The sequence below is a fragment of the Bufo bufo genome, chromosome 5 (assembly GCF_905171765.1).
Source record: "Bufo bufo chromosome 5, aBufBuf1.1, whole genome shotgun sequence".
In the NCBI taxonomy this organism is placed as follows: domain Eukaryota; kingdom Metazoa; phylum Chordata; class Amphibia; order Anura; family Bufonidae; genus Bufo; species Bufo bufo.
This window is the reverse complement of record NC_053393.1, coordinates 68302529-68315175: the sequence shown is the minus strand read 5'-3', so window position 1 is coordinate 68315175 and position 12647 is coordinate 68302529. Positions and strand designations below refer to the sequence as shown.

Below are 12647 nucleotides of genomic sequence, written 5' to 3'. Positions count from 1 at the left end.
ACTACTGGGGGCATTACGATGGGCTTTATTACTACTGGGGGTCTATAGGGAACATGATTACTAGTATGGGCACTATGGGAGCATTATTACTTCTGGGGCACAGTGGGGACATGTTGGGGGCACTGTAGGAGCACGATTACTACCATGTGTGCTCTAGCAGAGAATTATTCCTATTGGTGGGACTTTTGGGAGCGCTATTACTGTGGGGGCACCGTGGCACAGTATCAGCTTACCACAATTATTTTTGGGGGACGTTATGTTTTTCACTATTAGTGTCAGGGGTACTATTTGCTGGGCGCAGTTATTTTGTGTGCCAATAATTATTGAAGGGCACTATCTGCATGGTACTGGTATTATCAGGGGGTTTATCTGTTTCTGCAGTATAGTATTGGGGAGCACAGCGACACAGTATTGGGGGTGGTAGGAGGATTTGTCCAGAAGATGGGAGGATGATGGAAAAGTAGTAAACTAAGATTTTGTTTGTCAAACTGCAGAGAAGAGAAGTGGCTGAAAACTGGTGGTCTGGTCTGAAGGTCTGAAAGGAGAAGATGAGGAAAGAGAACATCTACATCAAAGGAGACGTCACTGGATGTAAGAGGTATGTGGCGCTGTATTACCCTGTATGTAGGGGTGGATAGAGGGGTTAGTAGTACAGTACTATCTGCACATTCTAACGTCCCTGGTCCTCAGTACGGTTATAGGGCAGTATTTTATGCTGCACTGTGGTATTTGGTTTTTCTGGGGGCGGTATTTTGTGCAGGACTACAGTATTGCTGGCCCGGTCCACTTCTGTTGTCCCTGCCTAAGGCCTCATGCACACGACCGTTGTTGTGGTCCGCATCCGAGCCGCATTTTTTGCAGCTCGGGTTCAGACCCATTCACTTCAATGGGGCCGCAAAAGATGCGGACAGCACTCCGTGTGCTGACTGCATTTGTTGCTCTGTTCCGTGGCCCCGCAAAATAAATATAGCATATCCTATTCTTGTCCGTTTGGCAGACAAGAATAGGCATTTCTACAATGGGCCGCCCGTTCTGTTCCGCAAATTGCGGAAGGCACACGGGCGGCTTTCATTTTTTTTGCGGATCTGCGGTTTGCGGACCGCAAAAAAAACGTAACGGTCGTGTGCATGAGGCCTTAATGTGACTTGTGTTGTCCTTCCTTCTGTCAATTCGGACTTGCCTACAACATGGGACCACTTTTAGTTTTTTTTTTTCCAGGTCCACTTTAAGTTCCCAATCCACCCCTGCTCTACTCATTCGTCCAGTCCTGGACCAGTGAACATCCTATATGAAGGAAGGGACATAAATTAGGGAAGTTATGATGACAGGTCATCAATGTGAACCTCTGAAGGTTCTATAGTCTGATCTGAGACTATGGAGGAGCCCACACAGGCTTGGATCCCCAGCAAGGTCCCAGAACTATCCTAGTGCATCCGAAAGGACCTATTGGACACTACGGGAAATGACTTTACACGGGATTTTGTAATATGTGATCTCTCATGATCTGAAAGTTTTGCATTGTGTTCCGTCACACGATGCTAACGACAGGGACATTTCCAATCTCGCCATTACAATTTGGAATAATCGTGCAGGATTAGTTTACTGGAAACCTTAAAAAAAAAAAAAGTACATGATCTGAAACGGGTAAACAGGAATGATTGGGATTAAGTCCTTGTGTTATCCTGACAGCCCACTCGGCATGTCTCCACTCCACTGCTACTTTCCCTCTGTGGTGGGCTGGTCCTTGCAGATTCAGACGCGGCTGACATCACGGAAAAGACCCGTCTCTGTACAGTGGTGCTTAATATAAACCAGAAGAGCTGAGAAAGACTTAAGAGAAAGACAGAGCACCGTAACAGAGAGGACTTAATCCATCTGCTTCACCCCGAGTCCATCTGCAGAAAGCTCATCTGACTTTCCACAGACTTTGCTGCAGACAAAACTTTTATTGGTAAGTTTTCTATATTGCAATGCAACGAGGAAACCCAGGAGCTAGTGATGTGCTGAGATTGGATTATTACCACGTAATCCCTCTATAGATACTGCTACACAATGATCGCCAATGAAATGCAATTCCTTAGAGAAGAATGTATTCATTTTTTAATTATTAGGTGCATGAAAAGATCAAAAAGAATGGATTTGGCGTAAAGTTATTTTCTTTATGCAGCATAATACTTTTGGTGGTTTAGCAATTTGGTTGAATCGGTCCTGATGTAGCAGAGCTGAACAGCTGAACATGGCATTTAGCTGCTTGATTTGATGTGATAACTGGTGTTAACATACAGTATACCGCATTGTGATAACATGGCGACCTGTGCCAAATGACAAACTCAGATAGACAGACAGATAGCGATATATTATAGATAGATATGAGATAGACAGATAGATAGATGACAGATATGAGATAGATAGCTTGTAATTATAAACTTCTGGATACTTGCTCGCCTCTGAATTGTAAATTACTACCACATACTAAGAATACAAGTGTAGCAGAGCCGACTTTGTCATTTTGCACAGCTATCACAATGTACTTGAGCAGAGGGCTGCATGTAAAACTACTATTCTGAAGATTTGCCAACAATGCAGTCCCAAATAACAAAACCAGCTCTGCTGCATCTGCAGAATATTTTGAAAATTGTGAATCCTGAAATAAATTTTTAGTTCATTTTAGAATATTAGTTTTTTATGCATTTACTGGATATCAAGTACGGAGTGATTGGTATTAAGTAGCTGTCATTCATTACTAGGCACTGGGCCGGTGATCTTACTAAACATGGTAGTAGAATGAGACGATGCTCTCCAAATCCAAGAGGTACACATCACAGATGCTGCTGCGGGGCATGTTTAGACAATCGGGGCTAACCTGCTTGGCTGCTGTGATTTGTTGTATTAACAGGCATTACTTGATGAACTTTTTTCCATGGTCTTCTAGTGGACACTTTGTGTAATTACAAGCTATGGAGTCAAGGAGCAGCTAGTAGTAGCCTTTGGGGCAAAAGATCCGCATTATCTGGAGGCCGTACTGTAAAATTCTTGTTTTAGGCTTATTGTTAATTCCAGACATAAATAAATGGAAAAATGAAAAGATTTGCCATAAATGCTTATACGATGAGCACAAAACAAAATGTTATTTTCCTATCTGTTTTTTTAAAAGGGAAATACGATGACCCTCAATGTGACAATGCGGCGCAGCAGCACGGCAGTGCAGAATCAGCAACGTTGGAGCATCCCGGCCGACGGAAAGAACATTCATGTCCAAAAAAATCCCAATGTCCACCTTAATCGAAACTACACCATAAACCACTCCATGAGACCGGAGGAGTACTACAGACGCAGCTGGTCCTCGGACTCCTCAGACTCCGTCATCTCCTCCGAATCTGGCAATACTTATTACCGCGTGGTGCTCATCGGGGAGCATGGTGTCGGCAAGTCTACATTGGCCAGCATATTCGCAGGTGTGCCAGATACCCTGGACAGTGACCTACTGGGAGGTAGGTTTTACTTACACAGCTTATTATTATTATTATTATAAAGTACTACATTGACTATTATATTGTATGGTAGAGTGACATCACCAAGTAGGGGTGGCTAGGGCTAGTGATGTCACTGCACTTGGCATTGTGATATCCATACTTGCCAACATTGTAGTTGGCAATTCGGGACATCTAAGCTTCATCTCGGACATACCAAACACACATGGACCGCCCACATCTAGGAGAGGCTTACACAAGCCCACTCATTTATTGACCTGGGATACCAGAATTTGCAGGAACTGTCTCTGAAAATTAGGGACAGTCCATGCAATTTGGGACTTTTGGAAACTATGGACATCCCATGTGAGCCACTTAGTTGATGAGCTATCTGATCTCCAGGGAGGTTGGTGGAGTTCTTCACCTTTTGGGCCCTCAGACATTGCCTCAAAGTCTGACAACTTTTACACCTTGTTACAAGAGCTTATGAGCTGGGGTCATAGGCTGGCCATAAACATACCTGACTCCTCCATAACATGCACTTGGATTGGTCATCAGTGTATTTCAATAGTGTGAAGAAAAGAAGCTGCTGCTAGATATCTAGCGGCGCTTATCTCCAGGGGGAAGTGGACAGGATGAAATCTGGCCTCTCTGATAGTTCCTGTCTGTATCTGGACAAAAGAACTAAAGATGGCCTGTGACATGTATAGCAAGCATGATCACCAGTACAGGAAGTCACTGTCAGCTGGAGAGAAGGAGGTATCAATGCCGCTTATCTCTAGGAAACGATGGAATGGTACAAGAAAAATAGGAAGTGTAACCGCACTCCATCAACACTTTGGAGGAGTGATGAAACGATTGAATGGTGTCCTGCTGATGTGGACCACAGTGACTGTGTGAAACATGGCAGCAAGTGTTCAGCTCCTCTGCAGCGCCTCTGGAGGGGAACTGAAGTATTACACAATTCCCATTGAAATCAATGCTCTGTGTCATGGATGTCAAACTTGTGGCCCTCCAGCTTTTGCAAAACTACAACTCCTAACACTCCCTGATACCTGTAGGCTGTCCAGGCATAATGGCAAGTTCTAGTTTTGCATTGTCTGGAGGACCACAAGTTTGACATCCCTGCTTTAGGTATTGCATGAGTGCATTAGGTCCTCCACAGTTACTCTTCCCTCTCGGACCCCTCTATCACCTCACCATTTCCAACGTGTGTGAAAACAGATCATTCCTCATAGTAACGTCTCCATGGCCTTCCTCCTTCTCCTCCTCTCCAGGGTGGAAACAGATTTATCTCACTTATGTTCTGGGAAAAATGTTTACAAAAAGTAATTCCACTTGCACACACATAACAATTTATGTCTGCAAAGACAATTATTTTCCATCCTGGCCTAGAGGTCGTCCATGCACATTAAAGGGACATGCCAGGGAAAACGTAAACATTGAGTTATGCCTAGGGCAGGGCCACAGGTGGCGCTAGCGGGCATGCTCCATGCTCCGTGGGCCCTGCACTAGGCATAACACAACTTGGGAAGATATAGGAAACTCTCTAAGAAAAACAGTCACAGCAACCAACCACAGCACAGCTTTCACTTTTCAAGAGCGCTGGAAGAAATGAAAGCTGTGCCATGATTGGCTGCTATGGGCAATAAAGGCAGTTTTATCCTTGCGTTTCTCTTAGCGCTCATTCAGACGGCCGTATGCTGTCTGCAAAAATGCGGATCCGTTTTTTTGCGGACAGTTCAGCATGTCCGCAAAAAAACGGATTGCATTCCGTTTTTTTGCTGATCCATAGACTTCAATAGGGCCATGTCCTGATTTTCACGAACAAGTATAGGACATGTTTCATTTTTTTGCTATGCCGTGCAATAGAAGAAAAGGGCCCCATAGAAGTGAATGGGACAGCATCTAATCTGCAAAAAAACGGATCCGCATTTTTGCGGACAGCATACGGCCGTCTGAATGAGCCCTTAGTCATATAGGAAGGTTTTAAATATAGAAAACTGCAGAGAATCTTGACTGCCCGTGTAATAAATTATACACTGCGATCTGTAACGTATAGCTTTAATTTGGCATTGACGAGGTTAACAGTACGTTGCGTTCTGTGAGCAAATATTTTCCATTACCAAACAAATCTGGAGTCTATTACCCTCTACAGTAGGAGACTTTGCAAATCTTCATCGCGATGCTTTAGTCCATGAGCTGGATTAATTTCCAGAAGATGTGGAAAAGTATGTTGTAAAACTCGTGGGAGCTTTTCCAGTGGGGGGGGGGGGGGGGGGGGGGGGGGTCTGTGCTATGGAAACAAAACAAAAAAATGGGTGGCCTGCGAGAAAGTCAAGGTCTGGTTAATATAGAGCAAATAGGTTAAAGGGAAAGTTACCTAAAGCAGTCTGTATCTCTCCAACTGTAACTACAACTCCCAGCATGTCCTACCAAACAGGTTATGTACCATGGTAGTAAAACGGTTCACATACCTCTTTGAGATGATCCCCAGAAGGATATATAGAAGTGGGCACCCACTATGTGGCCAAGTTGTGCCACCCAGAAGGCCCCCATCTCCATTCATAGAATTTTGGCCCGACCTCACATATCCTGTTTTAATACTTATGACTATTCTCGGGAGTCTTGCGCAGGTTCTCTCCACCCAATTGCTAAAGGGATGGGCCAAACATGGGCCTTGACCATCTCTTTTAAGGGACCCCATGGTAGTCTATGGGATGTATAACCTTGAAGGCAGGGGCAGACTGGCCATAGACCCAAGAGGGAAATTTCCTGGTGGACTGATGTCTTGGGGGCCTCCTAAGCCCTCCTTACAGCTACCAGCCAGGTACATAATGATCTAATTCTCTCCTAGACACCTGGTGCCCTCTTGAATTCGTTTCAGTTTTTTCCAGGTCTATTTTAAGTTCCAAGTGCACCCCTGCTTGAAGGCCACCCAAAATTGCTGAAAAGTCCAGTAGGAGTGGGTCCCAGAGGTGAGACCAGCACTCTCAAGAGTGAGGTCCCCTCTCTCAGTCAGAGTGAATGGAGAGATGTCGACTCTCTCTATTCACTTCAGTGGGACTTCTGAAAATAGCCCAAAAAATTGTCTTCTGAAGGGGGTGGTCCTCTCGAAGAAGAGGGACGATGGGGGTAATTTATCAAACACCCGCAGTCTTTGATATCCCTTGCTCTGCTGGTGGATGAACATCATTTATGATGAGGCGCAGGCCTTGTCATAAATGAGGTCCATCCTCTGGTAGTCCATGCACCTAAACTGAAATCTCCGCGACTACAACTAGCATACATACATAAAAAACACTTGGAAAACTCTGATATGAGAGCCATGGAAATCACATTCCCTGGAGACATAATCAGCTACATACAGGCGCCAATTACTGCAGCCTGTATTCTGCAGATGGTGTTGTCACAGGGGTGGTGGATACAGTGACAGTCGTGGGAGAGCGCCATTCACAGAGTACAGGCTGCACTGCAATTTATCAATAAAATGATGGATGTGACTCTAAATTGGAGGCTCGCACCGTATAGGGAAGTCGCCCCTTGGCCCTGGTGCCTGAGGGGGTCCAAAGGCTCTAGTGCCACATAGGAAGACACCAGTATTATGATTGGCACATGGTCGGTGGGGGCCCTGCCACAGATTTTGCATTAGGGCCCAGGAGTTTCAAGTTATGCCTACAGAAATATGACAAGCATGGAGTAACATAGCATAAGAAAATCGTGTGATGTACGTTTACAGTCACATTTATATTTCTTTTCTTGTTCTTTTGTGTTGAAGAGAATACATACGAAAGAACGCTGATGGTGGACGGAGAAAGTGCCACACTGATCTTGCTCGACATGTGGGAGAATAAGGTATCACGTTTTCAAATATTTTATTCATCGACTTTTTGTTTTTACTTAGGCTGGGATCACATCACGTTTTTCCCACCCGTTTAACGTTTACAAAAAACGTATATGGTAAACGGATGCCTCAGATTGATCCAAAATAAATCAAAAATAAAACTGCAGCACTCGCCGCTCTTCAATTCATGCTGGTTTATTCACCAAAAATTGCGACGTTTCAACCTCTCTGTCTTTCTCAAGTTGCTTGAGAAAGACCGAGAGGTCGAAATGTTGCAATTTTTGGTGAATAAACCAGCATGAATTGAAGAGCGGCGAGTGCTGCAGTTTTATTTTTGATTTATTCTGGATGATTTGGGGATGCTGCAGAATGGTATCCAACACTGCGGGCACCACCACCATAGAGACTTTTTGATATAGATTCGTAAGTGCTGCTACTTTTTTGCCTCAGATTGTTGCCATACAGTGGCATCTGTTCACCATAGAGTTCCATTGTAAAAAAAGAAGAAAAGAAAAAAGTATACGTTTTTTAACCATTGTATAAAAAGTATCCTTTTTTTTTGCCGGGCTCTTTTTTTTCTCTAACGTATACGTCAAACGGAGGCATAAAACTTATACATAAATGGTATAAATAATCTAGAACATGACAACCTCTTTCTAACAAAGCTAGAACCAGCCCTGTACCTCACATGGATCCAGAGATCTCCCCAATTGTTCTGCTACATTTATTTTAAGCTGTCAGCTTAGGGGTCGTGTCCTGTCCGCTGCAGCTGGTAGCACTTGAAAGGAGTGAATTGAGCATGTGCTTCCATCTCAGTGAGCCAGACAGAGAAATTGGAAAAACAGCAAACAGCAGGTGGCGCTATAGAAATAGATTTCAGTGAATAACTCAGTGGCTATAATAAATTTTTAATTACAAGCAATTACAAAAGTATTCAGATCCAGGTGCTGGTTTAAAATCTGTGTAATGTTTTTTTGTGGGACAACCCCTTTAACTCATGAAGACGACCCCCTTTATATATGTTCTATCAGAGCCTATGGGCGTCATAGGGGGAACGTCATTGGGGCATCCTTCTAGAAGCCAGAGTGTAAGGCTGCACTCGAGAACCTATTCCATCTGTACCTGAGATGGACACCTATGGACTGGAACGGCTGACATGCAATGCTTCCCCCGATGGCTTCACTTCCAAAAAGGGAAGTCTTCAACAGACACCCCTTTTAATTTTTACTTATGATATATTCAGAATATAGACATTTTTACTAAAGGGGGCAGAACCAATTATCATACAATTTATCTATGGTATTTGGTGCAGACCCATAATGCAAGGAAATTTATCAAAACTTTTGCCGAAGACCAGTGGAGTAGTTGGCCGTAGACTATTCAGATTCTTATTCTTTCAAGGCCCTTAGGAAAATATAAGCATGTCCTCACTGGCCACCAGTAGCAATTCCTTGTATATGTCTTCTCCAGAAGAATGGAACCCTGCTGCACCCCCTTTCTGTGTACAAGCACTTAACCATCTACTTGCTTTGCCTTGTTTTCAGAGTCAGGACAACATGATCCAGGATCACTGCATGCAAGTGGGAGATGCCTACTTAATCGTATATTCCATCACAGACAGAGCCAGCTTTGAAAAAGCCTCAGAGCTGCGTATACAGCTGCGCCGGGCACGACAGACAGAAGACATTCCCATCATACTCGTAGGCAACAAGAGTGACCTGGTTCGATGCAGAGAAGTCTCCATATCAGGTACAGTAGCATGGGAATAAGTATTACGGTAATTGCTTGGGTAGAGTGATCCATTTGGTATAAGGTGAATGCTCCGTGGGATAAGCCATGAAGGGGTTAAAGTGTTATTACCATCCAGACATTTATCAGGCATACCTATCTCTGGGACCAGCAACTATCTCATTGATGGGAACCAAACATGACCATCTCTCTCCATTTACTTCTATGGGACTTCCAAAAATAGCAGAGTGCCCTCACTTGGCTATTTTCAGAAGTTCCACTGAAGTGCATAGAGAGAGCCCACACCTCTCCATTCACTATGACTGAGAGAGGGGACCTCATTCTTGAGATAGGTGCTGGTCCCACCTCTAGGAACCACTCTTAATGGACATTTCTGACCCATTAATGTCCAGATGGGAATAACCTTTAATGTCTAAATCCAGGATTGGTGAAGAACCACCTGGGTGGTAGGTCAGGGAACAGGTGACTACCTCCCTTTAATGTTGAATTAAAAAAGCACCCGATATTCCAGACAGATAGTATAAGGACACATTTCACTGATCTAGGGGGAGATAGAGATCCATAAGTGCTAAATTTTAAAGTTTGGAGGGACAGACCCTATTTTGACCCAATTTTCTGTCTCCTTTTTTGTTCATACATTTTTTTTTATGAAAAGGATCTTTTGTGCAATGTACCCAATTCCAAAATATTGGAAGAGGTGTGAATCCATAAAAAAATACATCTGTATAACAAGACTCAACTGCCAAAGCACAGAGCAGGAGGTACTGCCATGGGGCACACTATAGGAACCATAGCTAGAGGACATGTATCTCCAAGCACTGGCAAAAAGTATGAGCCCACTTGTATTAAAGTAGTTAAAAACGATATAATGGCTTCCTGAGTTAAAGGGGTTGCCTCGATTTCTGATATTGATGACCTATCCTCAGGAGAGGTCATCAATATCTGAAAACCAGGTGACCCATTTGGGAGAGGAAAAACCTCTTTTGGGATCCTCAGCAATTAGAGCAGCTGCTTCAAAGACATCTATTCTACTGGAGGACCTATTTTGTTCATACTTTTCCCAGACACCTAATTCATTTTAATTGGCAATGTGTAGTGCTGCATTTGCCCTGTGGAGGCACTGTGGGGACATTGAGCACTTGCTGCCTGCTTACAATGCTGAGGTCCCATCATCTAGAGACCTGTTATGAACTTCTTTTTTGGAGAACCTTCTAACAAAAATACATTGTCCAAAGTTGACCAGCCTTTTAAAAGAATTTAGTAAGAGTACATGCATTTCTATGAAAATAACTTCACATTGTAATGTAGTTTTACACCAACCCTAACATCATATGTTCTCTTATTCTAGAGGGAAGGGCCTGCGCTGTGGTCTTTGACTGCAAGTTCATCGAGACGTCGGCCGCTGTCCAGCACAATGTGAAAGAATTGTTTGAAGGAATTGTAAGGCAGGTGCGTCTAAGGAGGGACAGTAAGGAGAAGAATGAAAAGAGACTGGCATTTCAGAAAAGGAGGGAAAGTATCCCGAAGAAAGCCAGAAGATTCTGGGGGAAGATCGTGGCCAAGAAAAACAAAAGCATGGCTTTCAAGCTAAAGTCCAAATCTTGCCATGACCTTTCTGTACTATAAACCTTGCAGGCTCTCCACCACCTGCAGACTATGTTCTCTTGATGGACGTCACTTGGCTATTTTGGGAACTCTAAGCAATCTATATTAGATTGAATATTGCCACAATTTAATTGTGTTTTCCTCAGCCATGGTGATCTTTTTGAACTGTTTATGAGATCGACATGATTTTTTTTATTCTTAATATTTATATGCAATAAGGCCCCATGTGCCTGATTTATACTTTTCTACACTACCTGTTCATTTTTAGCTTTATATTGCCTTTTTTTTTTGCTCTGTATGAGGTGGCGGTTTCCAACCTGTGAGTCTCGAGTGGTTGTGGAATTACAACTCCCACCATGCTCTGACAACTACAAGCTGTAGCTTCACAGTTACTGGAGAGCCACAGGTTGGGAGCCACTTGTGTAACTTACAACATTTCTTGACTGCATTTGATAGAGTTTTTATGTTAGCAGCATAAGACGGCATAGTATAACGGGCGTGTACATGATACTAAATACATTTGTAGCCAAAACATGATTATTTTGTGAGTTGAAAAAAAGGAGTATGGGAGGTTTTAAATAAGTATATTGTAAGCTAGATGCCCAAAAATACTGCAATTTTTGCAATTTTTTTTATTTTTGCTAAAAAATTGCCCCATTGCCCCATTGCCCATGATTAGCTGACCAGGACTGAACTTTGTAAAGGGTCAGATATGCAATATGATCAGACAGGACTCTGAAACTGTCCAAAACAGCCTTGGACAGTCCGGTGATATGACTTTATGGGATTTTCTTGGATAAGAAACTTCTTGTAAAATCTTAAAATTTTCATAGATCATTCAGCATTATGTTTTTTTTTTTCTCCAAAGTGCCTTACATTAAAACCATGACATGGCTGCCTACCAAAGAAGAGATTATGCTTTTTTTTTTTTTTTTTTTGACGGATCACATTGGAATATATTTAGACTATGAAATAACTCCACAGGTAACTCCATGGAGGAAGGTTCAGTAACCTAGCAACCGGCTATATTTTTATTGTAAATTTTGAACATTTTTTACAGTTTCATAGATGCCGTTTTAATCTGTGCAGTTGCTATGTGATTAGTCAATACTCTAAGGATGTCGCCCGTGGTGCCTCTTTCATCCCTAGTTTAATTGTAGCAATGGCGTCAAGTAGCCTCCTCCTCAGCAGTCAGATGAAATAAAAACTATTAAATTCCATGAAATGTATTCTCAGCCTCCTTTATAACTCTTCACTTTCGGTTGTTAGGCAAATTTGTATTTATTTTGTTGTTGTTTTTTTTCTTAAAAATATTTTGTTAATTTTTTAGAAAAAGATTTTTTATATTGTACATTATGGTAGAAAATGAACAAAAAAAAATTATAATTCCATCATGTTTAAGAGTTTTCTGGTCTTACTTTATGATAAAAGCTAGGCTGCTTGCTGTTTACGGCATCCACCTACCAGTGGGGTTCAGATGATCCTGCAGAGTGGTTTAGTAACAAGAAAGTGCTGCATCATGGAAGGTTAGCAAGAAGTAGAGGTTAGACAGAAGGGAGTAATAGTAATGAGTATGACTGCAGAATCAGACTACAAAGGGTTTGTTTGGCAGTAACCATGAAGGCACATTAGTCTGCATAGGAGCTGTGGACACAAAACAGTATTTTTATTTTTATTTTTTTAGCAAGGATGTTTGCAAAGTTGGAGGTACGACAGCTATTACATATATTGAGCCACCTAAGTACATTACAAGACTTAGTAATATTAGCAAGTGGACATATCCGCTAGGACAGCACTGTGTGATATACGTACTGCAATATTTCCTACTTGGTGTTAGGATTCATCAGCAGCCTTACTAACTATTGATTTATTATTATTATCATGTTTTATTACTAATATTATTGTGTCTACAGCATTTTCTTGGGGTACAAAAGTTGCACATTTTGTCTTAAGTGCTGCTTTGTGACAAAAGTTGTATT

The 12647-nt window shown here is 42.5% G+C and overlaps 1 protein-coding gene across 1 annotated transcript; it reads left to right on the top strand.

Moving 5' to 3' along the window:
* Positions 1-1811: 1811 nt before the first annotated feature.
* GEM (GTP binding protein overexpressed in skeletal muscle) lies at positions 1812-12052 on the top strand. Its single transcript, XM_040432018.1, has 5 exons — positions 1812-1951; positions 3155-3491; positions 7249-7325; positions 8859-9063; positions 10412-12052. Exons 2-5 carry the CDS (start codon positions 3164-3166, stop codon positions 10687-10689), a joined length of 888 nt encoding a protein of 295 aa, XP_040287952.1. The 5' UTR covers positions 1812-1951; positions 3155-3163; the 3' UTR covers positions 10690-12052.
* Positions 12053-12647: the final 595 nt, after the last annotated feature.

Bases quoted from the DNA above. Each gene is read 5' to 3' on its own strand.
- GEM (XM_040432018.1), top strand. From the start codon at position 3,164: ATGACCCTCAATGTGACAATGCGGCGCAGCAGCACGGCAGTGCAGAAT. The intron at 7,326-8,858 runs GTATCACGTTTT...CCTTGTTTTCAG, and splicing joins TCGACATGTGGGAGAATAAG to AGTCAGGACAACATGATCCA. The intron at 9,064-10,411 runs GTACAGTAGCAT...CTCTTATTCTAG, and splicing joins CAGAGAAGTCTCCATATCAG to AGGGAAGGGCCTGCGCTGTG.